At 39.3% G+C, this 19,003-nt stretch overlaps 1 protein-coding gene across 2 annotated transcripts in view; it reads left to right on the forward strand.

Annotated features, from left to right (window-relative positions):
• LOC134527852 (PHD finger protein 14) overlaps positions 1 to 19,003 on the forward strand; it is a 100,452-nt gene that overhangs the window by 65,245 nt on the left and 16,204 nt on the right. For both annotated transcript variants that reach the window (XM_063360811.1, XM_063360810.1), the window contains exons 12-15: positions 2,424 to 2,580; positions 4,100 to 4,232; positions 4,392 to 4,703; positions 6,977 to 7,200. In XM_063360811.1, the coding sequence (XP_063216881.1) occupies positions 2,424 to 2,580; positions 4,100 to 4,232; positions 4,392 to 4,703; positions 6,977 to 7,200 (826 nt within the window). The remainder of the gene's footprint in view (positions 1 to 2,423; positions 2,581 to 4,099; positions 4,233 to 4,391; positions 4,704 to 6,976; positions 7,201 to 19,003) is intronic.

Here is a 19,003-nt window from a genome sequence, read left to right on the forward strand (position 1 = left end):
TACTCTACACTTCAAAAATCAACGCGAAACTCATGCCTTGGACTTGCGTGCGTGTTGGTCAGCTGTGTGTACCGTTACCATGCTTTGTTCAGTTCAACGAATTTCCCCACCCTTTCAGGACAGGAGAGAAAGGACAGCTCAAGGTCACGGCTTTGTTTACAGAGCCGTCAACTTTCCATTCGTACTGCGTCCTTTAGGGGTGGCCAAAGTTGTGTTGCCTGCCGTAGACGACTGGTGCGGACATTATGCGAATTTTTAATTTTTTCTTTTAAGGATATATCAATAAAGGGTGCGAACATTATGCGAGGGCGGACATTACGCGAGTGAATACGGTATTAATTAATTATTGTTGTATGTTTGTTGTACTATGTTAAAACGGGAGAAAAAACTATTTTTTAAAGAAAAAGATTTTTTTCCTAACCTAAATTAAATCTAAGTGTGTTGGGGAGGGTTCAGGGTTAGGGAGGGAGACTAAGTGCGTATCAGGCCGAAGCCCATACGCTCTAATCATGCAGGGTATTAGCTATGCAGGAGGGGTAGCATGCATCGTGTGCTAGGAGGGGATTGGCCAGCCATGGCAGCGATTGGCGCCATGACTAACTCCCGTCACTGACTATACTAGACTAAAACTAGATAAGTTGAGCCCAGGTAAAACCTGCATAGACACAGGGAAGACCCTGGGCTCTGACATATGGGATGCAAAATTTCATGCATTAATATCAAGCAGGAGGCTTACATGAAAACAGAAGGATGGATCTGGAAGAAGAGTTGGACAGAGTAGATAAGAGTCTACCATGCGGGGGGGTTAGGGGCTTGGACATTGCTGTCCGCATTGTTTTGGGTGGCACTGGTTGTTTCTGGGGCGACTTTAGTCGTTTCCCGCCAGGCTGCCAGCCAGCCCACTTAATATTACGAAGAAGGAAAATTTTAGTTAATTATTTAAGCTGTAATTCAAAATCTCATGCCTTTCAGAACACTACCGGCACTGGAGGTGAGGCCTGCCAGGCGAGCGATGCTATCAGACATGAGGGTCAGTACTAACACGACAGGCAGTGAACCCGAGGGTGCCGTACATACACCTGCGTGTTTCGCACTATTTTGATTAGCATGGTGGTGTTATTTATGCGTAACTATTTTAGTAATTAATTTAATTTAAATTTTAGCTTGCAATTCAAAATCTCTAACTCTTTAAAAAATAATTTAAGTTGTTAGATTTCGATAAAAAACCAACTTTTTAGACATAATCTTTAATGGAAAAAATCTGAAAATTTGGAATTATCTTTATTTGGGTCTGAGGTACAGAAATTTTAAGTCACAAGTTACATTAGAGTTTGTTTGAACAAATTTGGAAATCATAATGTACTAATTTGTTGGGTTTTTATCGTATCGGAAAAATGTGGCATGTTAATTTTCAGAATCAGAGATCAAACACTCCTTTTTTCCAAAACTTTTGCCAATATAGTCATTCTTCAAACTAGAATTACGAATTTTGGCCCGAGATAAGACATACTCTTTTATTGAGACTTAAAGACACCAATGTTTACTAGACCAGATTGTTGTTTTGAGGCAGTGATTGTTTTAAAGGTATGTTTCGAAATCGTTGCACCTAGCTTAGACTAAAGATAGATGCAGATGTTGTGTGCAAGCTGTGCAGTGAAGTGCAAAGTGACATTACTGCAGTGGTAGGTAGCTCGCCAAGCATGGGGCCATGGTGATCAGTGGTCTGACCACTACCCTCCTGCGAAGACAATCTGGGTCTGATTCCTGGCGGGGTCAAACCCGTGCAAGTGGGAAACATGGTGAACATTGCTGTGATTTGATGGCCACGTAGCATCTGGGCTAGGGGTGGTGGAGCCAAGAGGAAACTTGCCCAGAATGAAAACTCCTGTTTTCTGGTTTTTGGTCAACAATTAAGCATTGAGTGAATGTTGCGGTTGCGACCCCCATATTATGAAAGGAAATTGCCTGGACATTACTTGGCAACAATCCATTTTGCTTGGTTATTCTTGTGTTAGCAAGTGCTTCATCTGGACCTTAGAATAAACATGGATGTACACTGCATTGAATGGCTTGTGTGTCAACAGAACTGTGTCAGGCGGACACATTGGTACGTTGTTGAGAAGTTGCACAATCTCATATCACTTTCTTTGTATTTCTCCAAGTTTCAATGTAGTTAGTGTTGTATCGTCAAAAGTTGTGCAAGAGATAATAATTTTCAATATTTGTGGAGAGCAAATGTAAAAGATGTATAGAGTTAAAATTTTATAAAAAGCCCTTAAAAAAGTAATGAGAACAAAGGAAGGAAAATAACATGGTGTGTGAGACTGAGATTTAAGGAAAATTCCAATGCGTACATGTGATTTTTACAGTTCTGATGGCAGATGGTAGGACAATGCATGGACCGATGCGCTGGTTTTGCACAGACGCTGGCACCATCTCACTGAGCGAGTGCGGCATCTGTCGGCAGAGCAGGGACCCACACCTGCTGGCCAAGTGCGACACCTGCCACCTCTACTACCACCTGGGCTGCCTCAACCCGCCGCTGGCCCGTATGCCCAAGAAGACCAAGCTCATGGGCTGGTGCGTGCCGTCTCGCCTGACGTCTCTCTTCATCGCAGTTACCCCCACCACACCCTCATCCCTTAGATCTCTAATGACCTCGATGTCAAGCTCGTTCATACACTTGACACAAAGCACCTCATACTTCACTGGCAATTTGACTCTTTGGAATGCCATCTTGCATTCGTCTTCAAAGAAGATTATGGCCACAATCAAGAATTAATTAGCTAGTCAATGTTGGTGCGTGTACTATGCAAACTCATCCTGATTGGCCAGACCCTCCTCCAATCATGGCCACCTTCTAGCACCAATTTATTACAGCTTGCCTGAATAATTTGCCAGAACAGTAGACAGTCAGTTGTCAATTGCTCTTGCAGATGACTGCAACAAGGCACACCATGTTTCCACCTATGAGTCCTCAACCCAGAAGCCAACAAGTAGTTAGTGACTGGCCTCGAAGTCCTGTGAAGTATATTTGAAGTACTTCATGTCAAAGTTTAATCTTTGTTTGAATATAGATGTTTCCTCAGTATTTGTGTGGCTAACACGTCATGCTATCATGTTACTTGGCTTATGGGTTCGATCCCAGTAGGAGCATAGAGTCAGTACGCAGGTGGTTTGGAGCTCACCGTGATCTTGCCTTAAGCTTCTGTGCATGACCATGTGAAATAACACCCTAAAAAAATTTTAATACTTGGTTTTCTTTGTATTTATTTCCTAGTTTTGACATATTTATGAAGATAAATTAAAAGCTGAGTTGTACTATCATATTTGTGGAAACACAGAAATTGAACTTTTAGTGAGTTTCCATGACATAATGAGTCAGGAAAAAAAGGTTTTCATGATAAATATTCACTGACTTTTCAACATGTATCTGACAACAAAATTTGCAACAAAACATAATGTGCGCTGCATACGAAGTAGAGCATCTGTGAGAATCTCACTAGCTAAGAAGACTGGTAGCAGGTTAACCAGCCCGGAAGCTGGTATGTACCCAGCCATCGCCACAAGGATGTGACTGCGACATGCTAGGTGAAGTGAAACTGTTATGGTAGTAATGATTTTACTTATTATGACCATTGAGCTAAAAGTAAATTTATTAATATTAATATAAATAAGTTGTTATAACCCTTTAAAGGGCTCCTGAAAAACTCTTTAATTTTTATTCATTTAAAAATGATCCTTGTTATGTATACATACGTATAATAATAAATTGAAACTGTCACTTCCATTAATGACAATACTACAAATTGTGAATATGTCAATAAACAGTGACCTACCTACATCTGTTTCATAAAACTGTATGTGGGTTGGATTTGACAAATTAGTCTGATTTTTACCTGTAAGATCAAAAGTTAAATCAAAATAAGATTGGGTTTAATTGTCATACAATTCTATGTAATTTTCTCGACAATTTTGCAAACATGTGGGTTTTTTTTATGAAACACTAATTTGTGTGTACGTAAACCTATGGATGGGGCAATTTCCTGTGATCTGTATAGTTGTGACGGTCATAAAGCATGGTTGTGTGTGGTTGCAGGCAGTGCTCCGAGTGCGACAAGGAGTCGTCCGGCTCGGACCCCGAGTGCGTGGATACGGAAGCACCACGCAAGCTGCGGCACAACAAGGAGCAGGAAAAGCCGTTTCCCCAGGAGCAGCCGTCTGCGCCCAAGGTTAGCCACGTCTGTCTCCGTGGGACCACGGTGGGAGATCGCCAGCCTCCCATAGAGATGTTGTGTCCTTCGTCCAGCGCACTGTTTCCTTGTCGGCTCAGTGAGGCAAAATGAGACACGCTCGTGCAGTAGTTCAGACAGTGACGGTCGTCTGCGCAGGTGACGATCAAGGCCATAGCCCCGTCCACGCCGACAATGGCGCGCACCTTCTCTGTGTCGATGCCATCGGGCACGACCAACACGGTGACCATCTCCTCGACGCTGTCGCCCATGGCGGGCACTTCGTCCCACGAGGACGGGCCGGCACCTTCTCGGTCGGGGAAGAAGCGTCGTCGCGAGAAGCACCACCGCTACTCGCCGGATGACGACGGAGCGGGTCCCAGCCGCGAGCACAAGCGCAAGCACAAGCGCAAGAGCCAGGATTTGGAAAACCCCATGCAGCAGGAGGCAACGCCACGCATTAAGATCAAGGTGACTGATATTGTCAATGTGATGTTAGTTATTAACTACTAGTAGGAAATTTTGGTGGTTTGGGTTCGGCTCATTTAAAAATATGATAGAAAGCTTGAACTTTGCTTGGGCCTAGTGTTTTAAAGCTGGGCTCAGCTCTTGTGTCAAAAATGGATGCTTGGCCATTTCTTTAAGAAATTATAATTTTATTTTATACTATTTGTTAAATACTCACTAACAGTCAAGGAGTTTTTTGGTGGGCACTATACAGATAACAAATACACATAAGAACAAATGAGGTCACTGCAGGTATGTAGACTTATGACCCATGTTGGCACCAAGAGCAGGCAGCTCTAGCTGAAGGGAACGACCAAAATAGGTAGAGTATGTTATCAAAATTTAGTTTGTATGATTTTGCTGTGTGGAGTGTATATTTAGTTACCTGAGAGATTGTGTTGTTGATGCTGTATTCACAATAGTGCAATAGGCACAACAGAATTTTTAACCAATCAGAATTGGTACAGTATTGCAGCAGATGTGAAAACCATCGCTAATGTGTCAGGATTTTAGAATACCGTGTTTTCTTGTATAATCGTCGCACATTTTATTCTAAAATCAAGTTTGAAAAGTAGGGGTGCGACGATTATGAGGAAAAAAAAAATTTTTGTTAGGTAAATTTATTCATAAAAACAAAACCCGTTCATGGAAAGTACGTTTATTTAAAAAAAGGTGAAGTATACAATAGCACGCCAAACAATCTATATTAATAATTCCTTAAACAAAAACCTTTCTTCAACTTTAAATAGAATAACCAAAACTCTAACGCGAACGCAAGTCACTTGAATCTGACGTGAACTAACGTGTCGTAGTACACACTTGCCACGAAAGAATGCGGGCTATCAAATGTAGTTAACTCGGCACCTGACAGAGAGCGCGCGTTCCATCCAATCGGCGAGATATCGATATTCGACTACATGCGCGCGCTCTATACGGGAAGCAACATAACTAAGCATGAATGATGCACTGGCTACATTTTTATAAGCGGTACGCCGCGGTAACACAATCAGTTAAAGGAAATACCTTTTAAAAACGTCATTAAAAGAAAATTTACACGTCAGAAAACTTTGTATTTCCGTTAATTAAATAAATAAGTGGTAATGACTGAAATTAAATTTTAGATTATACCTACACCGCGGCGACGCAGATGTTCAGATAAAGGAAATAACGTTTAAAAACATCTTTATAAGAAAATTTATACGTCAAACAACTTTGTATTTTTCCGTTAATTTATTAAGTAAGTGGTAATAACCGAATAAATATTAGATTTCTACTTTAATATACATAGTTTTATATGGAAAAGATACCTGCACAAAGCTCTCTGCATCTACTAGCGGGACCAAAAACATCAAGCAACGTTTACGCGAGAAGTTTTTTTATCCCAATTTTGACAGCCTAAAATATGGTTGCGACGATTACGCGCGTGCGACCATTATGCGATCAAACACGGTAGTTAGTATTTCTCACTATTTGTGTCTTAGATGTGACAAACCAGATGTACTTCAAAGAATTAAACATTTCAAAAAAGTGCAACATAAGGTGGTTGGTATTTACAACCCTCAAGACTAACACCCATTATTAACAAAATAACCATGTCTGAATTTTTTTGGTCTCATTCTACCAATTTTACTGTTCATATTACCGCTAGGCTTCTGCAAATACTTTTATTTATTTTTGAATCAAATATCACATTCTATAATATCAAATATTTTTCGAATCAAATTTCAATAAACGTTGAAAAATCTTTTTTTACACTTCACAGGAGAATAAAAAAATTTATCCAGAATAAAGTATAATGAAAAAGAGAGGAACTCTAGTTAAGACGTTTAAAATGAAGGGATGAAAACACCCTTGGATATGCATTTTCTTAAACCAGTAAAATTTTAAGTGTTACATTGTTGTATTTATCTAATTCATTGCATACTTAAATCATTTTAAATCATAATTTCTTGTAATATGTTGAATATAAAATGAATATGTTCAAATATAGTTATGGCTTATGGAACGCTAATCTATCTTTCTCAATAAATCATCTGAGCCTCATACATGTTACATTTTCCTCAAGAAATTATTCACAAATATTGAATATTTTTGAAATGCTGTACTTGTAGACCCCTAATTACTGCAATTATTTTCCGTCGTGGCAAAAATACTGTGTAGTGCTACCGTGAACTGAGCATGAAGGCAGGCAAGCAAGCGGCTAATAATGTGTGTATGCGTGTACGTGCGTGTGACAGATCAAGCCCATCCCGATGCCAGTGGGGGAGGGGCAGATTCCAGGCGCGCCGCAGATGTTCGTGGCCACGTCGAGCACGGAGCCGGGCAGCGCGCCACAGTCGCCTGCGCAGCACCGGAGCAGCCCGCGTGCCTCCTCCTCTGCCCCCAAGCGCACGCGCGACTCGGATGCCATGACCAAGTGTGACGTGTGTGGGGATCAGGGCACCAACCAGAACCTCGTCAGGTGCGTCCCCGCCCGGGCTCTCGTACACTAGAGATATGGCCTGGACTAGTTTATTACCTTCAGTGCGTGTATTTGTTTACAAATAATACCCCAACATACAGGACAAATTATACAATCTAAAGTAGTAATATGCCGTAGAACGTATTAAAATTGTACCAACAATGAAATATTAACACTAACTGTATTCAAACTTTGATAAACAAAGTGATAGCATATTTTATAAACCACTATGACTAGGCCTGTGCGAATATAATTTTTTTTAGTTCGAATTGAATACAAATATCAACTTATTTGCGAATATGAATATAGAATTCAAATAGTAAGAGAAAGAATTAGAATCCCACTGAAATTTTTTTTTCACATCGTATAACAACTTCTGGAGGATTAGGCAAATATTACTAAAGTGGAAGGCTATTAAGTTAAGTCAACTACAATAATTTTATGGAAAATCTTGGTTGGTTAGTGTGTGAATTATGCCAGTTTTTGTTGTTTTGGGGTGGTTGGATGCAAAATTAAGGCCTGTGTGCATAGGTTTCCTGTATACATACTTTAGTTTCCAGGGTGTTGTTCTTTCTGCTGACTAGTACAGCCATGAAAGGAATGCTACCATTGGATTCTTTTTCATAGGTGAACTTTATTGATGGCCTCAGAGAGTTGAGGTGGTTCACAAATTCCTCCAAAGTTTCAAGTCCATGTTACCAGACAGTGAAGGTGTCGTCTACATCAGTGTTTTTCAATCTGTGGGTTGCGACCCCGAGGGGGGTCGCCGGCTGAAGCTAATAATGCTGACTCGTTAACACTGGATGCCTGAAAATAAACCAGACAATATAAAAGTGAATAGTCAATAAAAAATAAGTACGCGGAACCTTTGCACACCAAAATGAAGTACCGTATTTACTCGTATATAGGTCGCCATCGCAGATAGGTCGCACCCATAATTTGAGGTCTTGAATTTGGTATTTAAGATTCCCCCCATATAGGTCGCACCGGTAATTCATTACCGCGCCGTGCGCCGTGCGCGGAGAACGGTCATCGTACTCGATCAGCTGCTGTTACGGCGCGCCTGCTGGCTCTCTTTGTTCACTGAGCTGCGCATGCGCAGTATAACTCACTCAACGCTCCGCCCAGACTCGTGACCTTGCATCAGCAGCCAGCCAATAGATGCGAGCTTAGCGGAAAAAAATGTAAGCTCCACCTCCCCTGTACCAGTTTTGTCCAGTTCTAATACCAGTTTATTGGTATACGCACCAGTTTTCTCGCTGCCGTGACATGTTCAAGTTTACGTCCATCTTGATGTCTTGATACCAATAATTAATTAATTACGATCCCTAGAAATAAATTGTTAGTTTAAAAAATATGCGTCAACTGTACAATACTTCCGAAATTATAAAATACGTATAAGACAGTTACCAAGACTCCGCTCATTTTATCTTGTGAAGTTTGTCTCGTACCAGTATTTCGGCTAAGTTGTGACATAAATACAGTATCAGAAATTAACAATCAGCCACGTTCAGTTCATACATTCGTGAGTTTACGTTTTTCCCTCGTGCATTTTAGATTGTCTCCTGCTATAATTACTCGGACTTTTACACGCCTAGGCTTAAATTATTACATGTTTAGAAAAAAAGCAACTTTTCATGTTATAAAATATGTATATTTTGCGATTTAAAATGTTCATTGCCGACTATAAACGTTACGTTTTTCACGATGTTTTTAGGCCTACTAGCTAATCTTATCTACTCTTAAAGTACCCACAGTATTTTCTGTTTGTTTATGGTTGTTACGTGACGTAAATAGCGGGATGGATTCGATTTTTGAGTCGTAATTTGCGTAAAAGTATTGTATTGGACTAAATGGGAACTAAACGAGACCTGAAGAATATAGTGCAAATAACGGGAAAACGTAAATAACGGTAACGTAAATAAGGGGTTTCGCTGTATGTGTACATTGCAAATAAATTTGCCTATACCTATATAAACTTCTTTTTCGCATTTTAAAGCAAAATATTGCAAAAAAAATTCCTCAAAAATTTTTTAAATTTTTTTCACATATAGGTCGCACTTCATTTTTTCCCCATCAAATCTGGTAAAATTGCCGCTACCTATATGCGAGTAAATACGTTACTTATAAGAATTCTTTCTTCTGCTTGCTGTATTTACTTTTCGGTCTCTAGCTCTAGCTGTGTTTGCTTTTCTTGTTAAAAGATTAACAAATAACTTTTTTTGCTGCCCATTCCAATTTCCAGAACTCATTAAACACTTTTTCCCTGTCATTTTCAGTAAGTGAAGCACATTTAAGTTAACTATTACCTTTCTGGTTACATTTGCATCTTTGTTTCATTGTTTTAGCACTTTTTGCAACACTGTAAGTATACTGTCCATTTTCCTGTTTTTTTCTTCCAACGTATTCTTTCCCTAACTTCCGATTCTCTCTATATTTATTTACTTTCCAAGTTGCTGGGTTCACTTGGTGTCTTTTCACACATTTTGATGACCTTGATCTATCATTGATGGTTTCAGTCTCATTTACCGTGTAGTTCTGATCTAATTTGTTGTCGTTGTCATCCTCCGATAGCTTTATACTAATATTGCCATCAAATTCAATCTCATTAGACCAGTTCCCACCAACTTCACTTAGATCTATCTCTGTGTTAATGGCGTGAGGACTCGCCAAGTTAGGAAGATTTTCAACATTAAGCTGATCCAAAGCCTTTGAAGGGTTCACAGGCAAGTCAGAATGACATTGAATTGAGACTTCCATTTGATGTACACTTTCTTCGATTGGAGATGATCTTTCCCCTTCCAAATTTCAACAGCTGTAATATTATTAACACAATTCTCGTCAAAGCTTGGTTCACAACTAGTGATGGTTCGAATCCCATTTTTCTCGAATCCGAATCTCGAATCCGAATCCCAAACAGTACCTCGAATCCACCCCTCGAATCCGAATCCAGTTCTCAAGGGTTAATTATAAAATAATTTATAAGTTAAGAGAAAAAATTAAACATTATGCAGAATTATTTAACCCTTTAAATTTTTATTTAAAAAAACAAGGATTTTGACACGGTCTGGATCAAGACGATTCCGTTTTTGGTCACATATATTTCCTGCAGTGCTGAACAAACGTTCAGAGAACACTGTCGCAGGTGGTGAACACAAATATTTTTTGGACAGTTTATGTAGCCTGGGTGAACACACAAACTGAGTTTTCCAGTATTCGAGAATGTTTATTTCTGGGTTAACTGTAGGATCACGTAATAATCTGGTCACTTCATCAATTGCTGTAGAATCCGACTTGGTGGATTTAAGGCATTCAGGCATTATCTGTGAGTACAGTGATTCATGTATCCATGGAAATCGGAAAACGAAATTCAACATCCGACGGAACAATATTTTGTAGTTACCAACTTGACATTTGTTTAAAGTCCCAAATGTAGGTAAACGCTTTCCTGAAATATTTAATGGAAACTGGAAGGCGCCATCTTGTCTTCAATGGTTTTAGGCCATAAGAAATATTGTTGTGCGTCTTTTAAAATTAAGCCTCACTAAAGCATAGTGATTAATATGCCCGAAGTTAAAAGTGACGGGGTGTTTTCTCTAGTTTACCCATTAAAATTTTTTATTTTAATATTAGTTATTTTTTATATTGCTCATAATTATTGGCTAACAAATTCATTGGTTGGCCATCATGGAATTCTCAGATAATACATATTTTAACGTTGGTAGTCTACACAAACCAAACTTGGTCCTGAAAAAATTCATAATTAGAATGTGTATCAGAATATTTAAAATTGAATTGCGATTAAAATACGTGTGTACAAGTACAAATACAAATACAAATGCATCCATGTTCACGAATATAAAGTAAGTTTCCCAAATCAGTACATGCTTCATATTTTTTTTATATATAATAATGAATTAAAAGTACAATACAGTAGAACCTCGTTAATCCGTGATGCGCTAATTCGGGAATTGGATAAACCGGGACGATTTAAAAGAGAAGAAAAAAAAGAGAAGTAAAAATTTTCAGCGCTTAAAATTAACGTCACGCGGGCCGGCGGCCGGCAAACACTACAAGCCATCGCGTGGGCCGCCAAACTCTGCAAAGCTGTTTGTACCGACCCTTTGTGTCGCCCCCCTTTCAGCTGTCACATTTGTCACTCTTTAAACTTGAGGGGGATGTCCTGACTTCTGCTTTCCGTCTCCCTTTGTTTGTTTCCACCCGCCAACGCACGGCAGGCGCCTGGCGAGTGACGTGTCTGCAGTGGCGTAGCGTGCCATCTCGGCGCCTGGGGCGGGAAACCCATTTTGCCGCCCCCATTCTATAGGTGCTTGATTAAAATTAAATTTCACATGCAATGAGGTACCTTTTATTGAAGTTAAAATAGGATGAGCGGTTTTACAAGCGGATCTACGGGCCTTATGAGCAGCGAAGTCAGAAATAACTTTGTCAAAATCAATATTAGCAGCCAATTCTTGTTCAATCGACAATAAAGTCAAGTTTGATAGTCTAGCGGAGTTATGTTCTTATATATTTTTAATGCCTTTTTGGTAATTATATTTAATTTTTGGAGCTCCGAAGTATATGATCAAATTATAATTTTTCGGGGGAATTGTTAAATATTTTTTTAGTATTATTATATAGCTATTTTTTATAAGTAGTAATAGGGTATGTATTTTATGATGGATGCACCGATTTGTGATGAAACGATTTTATGATTATATATATATATATATATATATAATGTTGTCATATAAATTTTGCGTCTTTTTAACTTGCTGCCTCCTCTCACTTTTCGCAACCTTATTAGTATTTTTTAAGCCTGCTATTAGTTTGGGTTTTAATATTTTTTTGGGTTTACCTGCGCTCGCGGTACGGGGCAATATATGAGTTTTACTGTGTCCCGGTTTGCGGAAGTTGTTTGGTTTGCCCTGGGTTAAGGTCAAACTTTACAGTACAAAGCGTAGTACTAAATTCAATGAGTGCGAAAGAGAGGCATCGACACGGGCCGACGCGTGAAACAAAATATTTTGTATGAGTAATTAACATAATAAGGAGTGCCGCTCAACTCGGCTCGCGTGCCGGGCGGCGCGGCGTGATGCGATGTTGCCGTTCGTATGTAAACAAACAAACGTTATAAAGAGCTCTGTCAGTGATTTCGCAGTTTTTCTTTTAAATAAATATTAAAAAATAGTTGGTGCGCAAAATTGTAGATAAAAATGTAACATTATAGTGTGTCTGACACATGTAATGAATGAATCATAGATCAGATTTCAACCCGCTTCACCGGCGACCCGCCCCCGCGAGCTGCCGCCCGGGGCGGGCCGCCCCCTCCGCCCCACCCACGCTACGCCACTGCGTGTCTGGCTGGCATTCGGCTGTACGAGGGCGAGGGGGGAGGGTGGAAGGTCAGCACGATCTTATCTTTCTCTCTTCGGCTGTTGTAAATGACCGTGAACTAATGGCTAGGTAGTGCTGTATTTCTTTAAGCCGAGACACTAATTCGAAGATGGCCGGCCCTTACCGTGAACGGCCTTAACCCAGCTGCACGCCGGTGTCTGAGAAGCTTGACAAGACCTTCCGGGCTTTTAATCGCTATTCCGTGAAATTCGGTAATCCGTGATTATCTCGGTCCTGACCATCACGTATTAACGAGGTGCTACTGTACCTCAATAGGATGTGTTCCAAGGAAAACGTAAACAGTTTTTAAAGTACTACATTTACATCAATATTTTTCCTCGAATCCCGAATCTTTTCCCTCAAATTTCGAATCTTTCGAATACTAGAGATTCGGTGGGATTCGAGGATTCGAGGATTCGACCGGCCCATCCCTATTCACAACTGATGTCTAATAAAGGTAAGGCTAGGCGAGCTTCATTGTCTACACCATCAGTAGTGATTTCAATTGTCTTATCTAAATTATTTATTTGTGTTGTGTCAAAATTCCAAACATTAGGGCAGTTTTCAATGTCTATGCCTACATCTACATTTGTTGTACAGTAATCATGGTCCCGTAACACGTCTGGCATTATTTGTTCAACATTTTCTGGACAAACACATCTTCCATATCCTGTACTAGTTTCATTTTGCAGCTGGTCTGTTCCTTCCAATGTTACTATTATTTTGTTCCAGCACCAAGTTTACCATTTTGTGTCCTCTTGACATTCTGTAAATATACAAGAATATTTTAGAGCTGTTGATTGTTACCCACTCTCTCAGTATCTCCAAAATGAACTGTGCTATGAAATGCTAAGACCTGTTTGCACATTTAATAATACAAATTAACTCTTAACTCCTGTTACACTGAACCACAACCTATATATAGCATTGTTCAAAACTAGTATTAGTAAACCATGTAACTCCTTGCTCATTTTGTTGCAGAGTTAAAAGCTATTTTGTACATGCAACATAACTTTATTTAAAATGTAAAAGATCTCTTAATACATATATTTTCATAATTTGAGTTAGTTATCTGCATGAATAATGTTAAACAACTTTGCAGATTAATCAAACACAGTACTTGCACATTTTTGCCGCAATATCATTGCTACTGCTTGGAGTTACGAGGTCTGCCAACATGCAAAAATTCATACTGGAGTTACGTGTTTTGTTTTATCTCAAATAAAACAATAACAAAATGTTGCTTAGTTACACTGTATTATACGATTGATGCGACCAGTTCTGCTTTAGAAGTTGGCATTAAAATCTCATTTTGCCAAAAAAATGGAGTTACGAGGTTTACTAATTAGGGTAACGATATATGTTTGATTGTATGTATTTGAGGTTTTGACTAGCTCATGCCAAAATTTTGGTCATTTTTAGTAATTAATTAATTTTTTTTAAGTGTCAAGTGACAAAATCGTTATGTGTAACCAAACATAAACCATCTGTTCCAGAACAGGAAATCATTTATTATATTTCCAGCAAATTGAATATGTCTCAAGTAAAACTTACTAAACTCAAAACAATATTCAATTCAAATGCTTCTTTCCATGTATCTGTTTTGGAAGAAGATTTCAGTAGAAAAACAATGCTGTATTTTGGCTGAGTGTGTTTGGAAAGCTATGGACAACTATGGAAAACTCCTCAGCAATGTTTCCACCACACCTACACCTTTAACTGTTAATATGATTGCATCTATTTCCATAGTGGTGCCTGGAGGAGCACCTTAATTCATTTTCTGTGAATCCTTATTCCAAGAAATGGGTAGTCTATTATCAAAATGTCAGAGGTTTGAGAATGAAATCTGTTGAATTCAATGAAAATCTCGTCAACTCTTAATACTTTATGGACCAATATTTCATCTTAATAAATGACAGAAATGGTCAACTTACATCAAAGAAAACAGGTGGTGGTGTTCCAACAGCTGTTAACAAACACAAATTTATATCTGCTCAACTATTAGTCTTCCCCGGTACAAAAACTATTTGGCTAAAATTTAAATTATCACAGACCAAATCAATAATTCTCTGAAGTATTTATTAACCACCTGATGAACCCACCTAATGCTTATTTTGACTATTTTGAATATTTAGAAGACAAACTCTTCTCCTATCAAGAAGATTGGATTATTTTAGGTGATTTCAACATTCCTGGTGTAGACCGGATTTACAATCATACTTTTACCATTTTATGTGCCAATGTTAAATCGAAAGCTCAAAATCTATTCAACTTTACATCTAGCATTTAACTAAACCAATACAACAAAACCCAGCCATCTATAAACCGCAGAGATTTCTGCCTATCCATCATATCCCAGTGTATAGTAACTCTTGCAACTGAAGTGCTAATTAAAGAAGCTATGTACATATACATTTATTATCAGGCCTGAAACATCATCTTCAGAATGGACTATTTTCCTTGCAATAATAATGAATCTACTGTGTTTAGGAACTACAAAGTCTGTAACTTTCTTTATTTTTACAACTCTATTAAAAATCATTCTTCTGATGTTAATGATCTTGTGATCAATTAACTAACTGTATAACTGACAAAATCAAAACCTTCATTTCTTTAATAAAACAAATCGTCTAAATATCCTCTTTGGTTATCCAGTGACTTAATACAAACACTAAAATCCAAGAAACATTTTCACAAACTATATAAAAGAAACAACATATACTAAGTATATGCTTATTTTTCCAAGGCATTAAAATTTTATAAATCCACTGGTCCCGATGGCATACCTAATTTTAATTTGAAAGGTTGTTTTCATTTATCAGTACCTCTACTACAACATAGGTATAATTGAGTCTAGTCTGAAATCTCAAGTTTTTTTCCAACAAATGGAAAATTGCTAACATAATTCTCCAAATTCCAAAAAAAAGATACAAAATTAAATGTTACAAATTATAGACCAATACACTTAAACAATGGTTTTTCCAAGATTTTCAAAAAAATTATATTCAAATTTTTAAATTTTAAATTTAATAATTTATTGTCTTGTTATGAACATACATGCCTTCAGAACAGGAATGTGTACTTCCACTAATTTACTTAAATTTCTCAATCCAATATATAATGAAGTTACGTCGGGGTCAGGCCGATTGGTAAAAATTAGCTGGTATGCTATTTTTACTTAGCTAAAGCATTCAACACCATTAATCATACTTTAATTCTTAATGAGTTATCTCACTTTGTTTTATGTTATAATTATGTTAAATGGTTTTCCAGTTTATTAAAAATATATGTGCTTTTTTTAATCACTTAATAATTGCACCTCTTCATTGTTTAATTCTTCTGGTGTTACTCAGGGTGGTATGTTATCACCTGTGCTTTTCAATATATGGTTACGATTTAATAATGTGGGGGAAAACTTCTGGGTTTCTAAGGGATAGCCCAATTAGGTTTTATTACAGTTTTATTCATTACTAATATTTACATCACTAATAAATAATCTTACTTAAAAATGCCTAATCACCAATTACTCGCACTTAAAAATGTTTATTCTCGTCACTCAGTATCTGACAAGTTCCACAGTCTGCACTCCTCACTGGGCCGCACTCCTCACGCATCTCTTGCCGCACTCCTAGCGGAACTCTTGCGGCACACCCCGCGGAACTTGTCATCAAAAACCTTTAGCCGAACTCACCATGGAACTCTTATCACAGGACTCTGTCGCCAAACTCTCACCACACCCGGGGCACTCACGGCACTCACTGTCGTGGGCTCACGTGGCACCCATCGCTGAACTCTCGCCGCATGCGCGGCACTAACCGTCTCGAAACTTCGTCGCCTAAAACTGCTGCAGAGCCGGCGTCACTGCTTAAATAGTCTGTAGTGCCCTTCTCAAATCGATGAGAGCAGCTGTGACGAGTCGCGTCATCCCGGGCTGACCTGACGCCCAAACAGTCCACAAGGGTGGCATCCATTCTCACTACTTTGTGGGGCGGACCGCGGAATTCCCAAGGCTATTCAGGGATAGATAACAGTGCCAAGGCAGGACGATGCGCGGGGAGCGGTAGGGGTGGGGAGGGGGCTAGCAACGACCCTTGTGATCTGGCCAGGCACGTGTGGCATGCCTTATGTCAATGGGATGCCTTACGTCAATGGATGGCATGTGACGTCAGTGGCCGTGTGGGGCCGCCAGCCAGCTCCGAACCTGACATCACCATCTGGTCTCTCGCTCTTCCTCTCCGCTCCCTGTGCAGCACCCTGCCTCGGCGCCGGACAGCCTTTGGGAATTCTGCAGGCCATCGCACGAGCTGCCGATGCCCTTCTCGACACTTCGGGCGTTGGGTCGGCACGGGATGACATGACTCGTCATCCCGGGCCATCGCGTGAACTAATAATGCCCTTCTCGACGTTTCGGGCGTCAGGTCAGCACAGGATGACGCGACTGGCCCCAGTCGCGCTCGTCACTTCTAGTAGGGCCCCAGGGTCTATTTAAGACTGGACGCCGGCATCCGCGAGAGAGGTTTGGCGAGTTAGAGTGAGCTCCTCGGCGAGGAAAGTTTTTGAGTGGCGAGAGTGCCACGGGTGCGGCGAGAGTCCCGAGCAAAGTTCAGAGCGAAGCGTCAAGCGGAACCTCGGCGAAGGGAAGTGCGACGTCGGCGACGGAGTGCGATGAAAGTTCGGCGACGGAGGTCCACGAGCGAGGAGTGCTGCGGCAAGAGTTGCGGCCCAGCGAGGTGTGCGGTGTGTAAGGACTTTTGATACTGAGTGGGAGTAATTGATTAGTAGGCATTTTAAGTAAGATTATTTATTAGTGTTGAAATATTAGCAGTCAATGAAACTGTGCAATAAAAACAAATAATTGGGTTGTTCCTATACGAACCCAGTTCTTCTCACTCAACGATTATTGAAAAAAAATTGTAACAATAAGCTTACCATCAAATACTTTGTATGACAAGTACGACACCATGTAACGGGAGATGGGTGGGTATGTGCCTCAAAATTAAATTGCTTATTTGCGTATCACTGCTTGGTTCACACTAATTCTGTAACTGTGATTTGTTTTCATTACACCATTCATTTAACAGCATTTCCCATGTGAATCATCTATTCATTTCTGTTCTAGTATCTAATGTCAAATATGTTCCCGCTAGTACAATCATCAGCATCAGACTTATATAAACATTTGATAGATTCCTAATTTACGATACCTACAATTGTGCACACAGTTAACTTTCTTTAAATGTATGTGCGACTAAAATAACTGTGGCCTTTGTGACATTCTGCATGCCGTAATACTTAAGTTTTGACTCAAATACTTGAACACGATGCATTACGCTCTCAAGTTCCATGCCACTGGCTAGACTGAAGTTCATCACGGTCCAGTCTGTGGCCAGACTACAACGGTACAGCTTGGCAGCATAAATGTGAACGTAAAACATTTGTCCTTTACACCCGACTGATCTTGCCATAGCCGATGTTTGTACAACAGCCAATAGCATAGTCACCTACGATCGCATCTGTTCCCCCCTCGTATGGTTAATTGTATGCCATGGTATGTTGTTTACCGAGTTGAAGCAGACTTTGTGGTGTCGTGCCCGACATTTTTTTTTGTCTGTGGCGATTTTGTGCTAACTTAAATTTACAGTTGTTCTATTTAAGACTGGGACAGTAAAATTAATATTGCACTAAATGAAATTGTGCAATTTGAAGACGTGCTAAGTGAAGGATAGGTGTATACAAAAATTTAATTAATCTAGTTACTGTAAAGAATTATCCTCAACCCTCCTTAACGTCACTTGATTACCGTAGAACTTACCTAGATCCCTCTTTGTTTGAAATTGCTGTAGCTCTAAAATTAAATGTACTTGCTTCCTCAGAGTTCCACAATTCAATAATCGTCTCCTTTCAACTTGGTGTACTCTCCATAACAATAACGACAGAATCTATAGACTTATTTCCAACTACAATAAATTAAACATATTATTTATTTATTACATAATTCAGGATCTGTGTATTCACAAACTGCTTTATAGTATAAGCTATATTTATTATTACTAATATTCCTAGTGTTTCTTGGTCATTAATTAATTAAATTCTAAACACTCATTTCCTAATTCATGTCATATTGTTTCACTGTTTTTTGAAACTAATGTGACGTATTGTATGTACCCTTATTTCTATTTTTGTGTTATTTGTTTCATTGTATATGTCTGTATTTGTTTGGTTTTGTTTTGGTCGCTGCTGCTACGTGGGCCACTCGCCTTCCATGTGTAGACTGGCATGGACATGTCTACTTGCTGTGGTTTTCCCTCAGGCAGCGCTTAACTACTGCTGGTTCCTACGGTTTTGGAGTGTCCATATAGCAGCACGAATCACTACTGTCCTTGTTTTATATTTGTCGTGCCCA

Source organism: Bacillus rossius, chromosome 1 (assembly GCF_032445375.1).
Source record: "Bacillus rossius redtenbacheri isolate Brsri chromosome 1, Brsri_v3, whole genome shotgun sequence".
NCBI classification, from domain to species: domain Eukaryota; kingdom Metazoa; phylum Arthropoda; class Insecta; order Phasmatodea; family Bacillidae; genus Bacillus; species Bacillus rossius.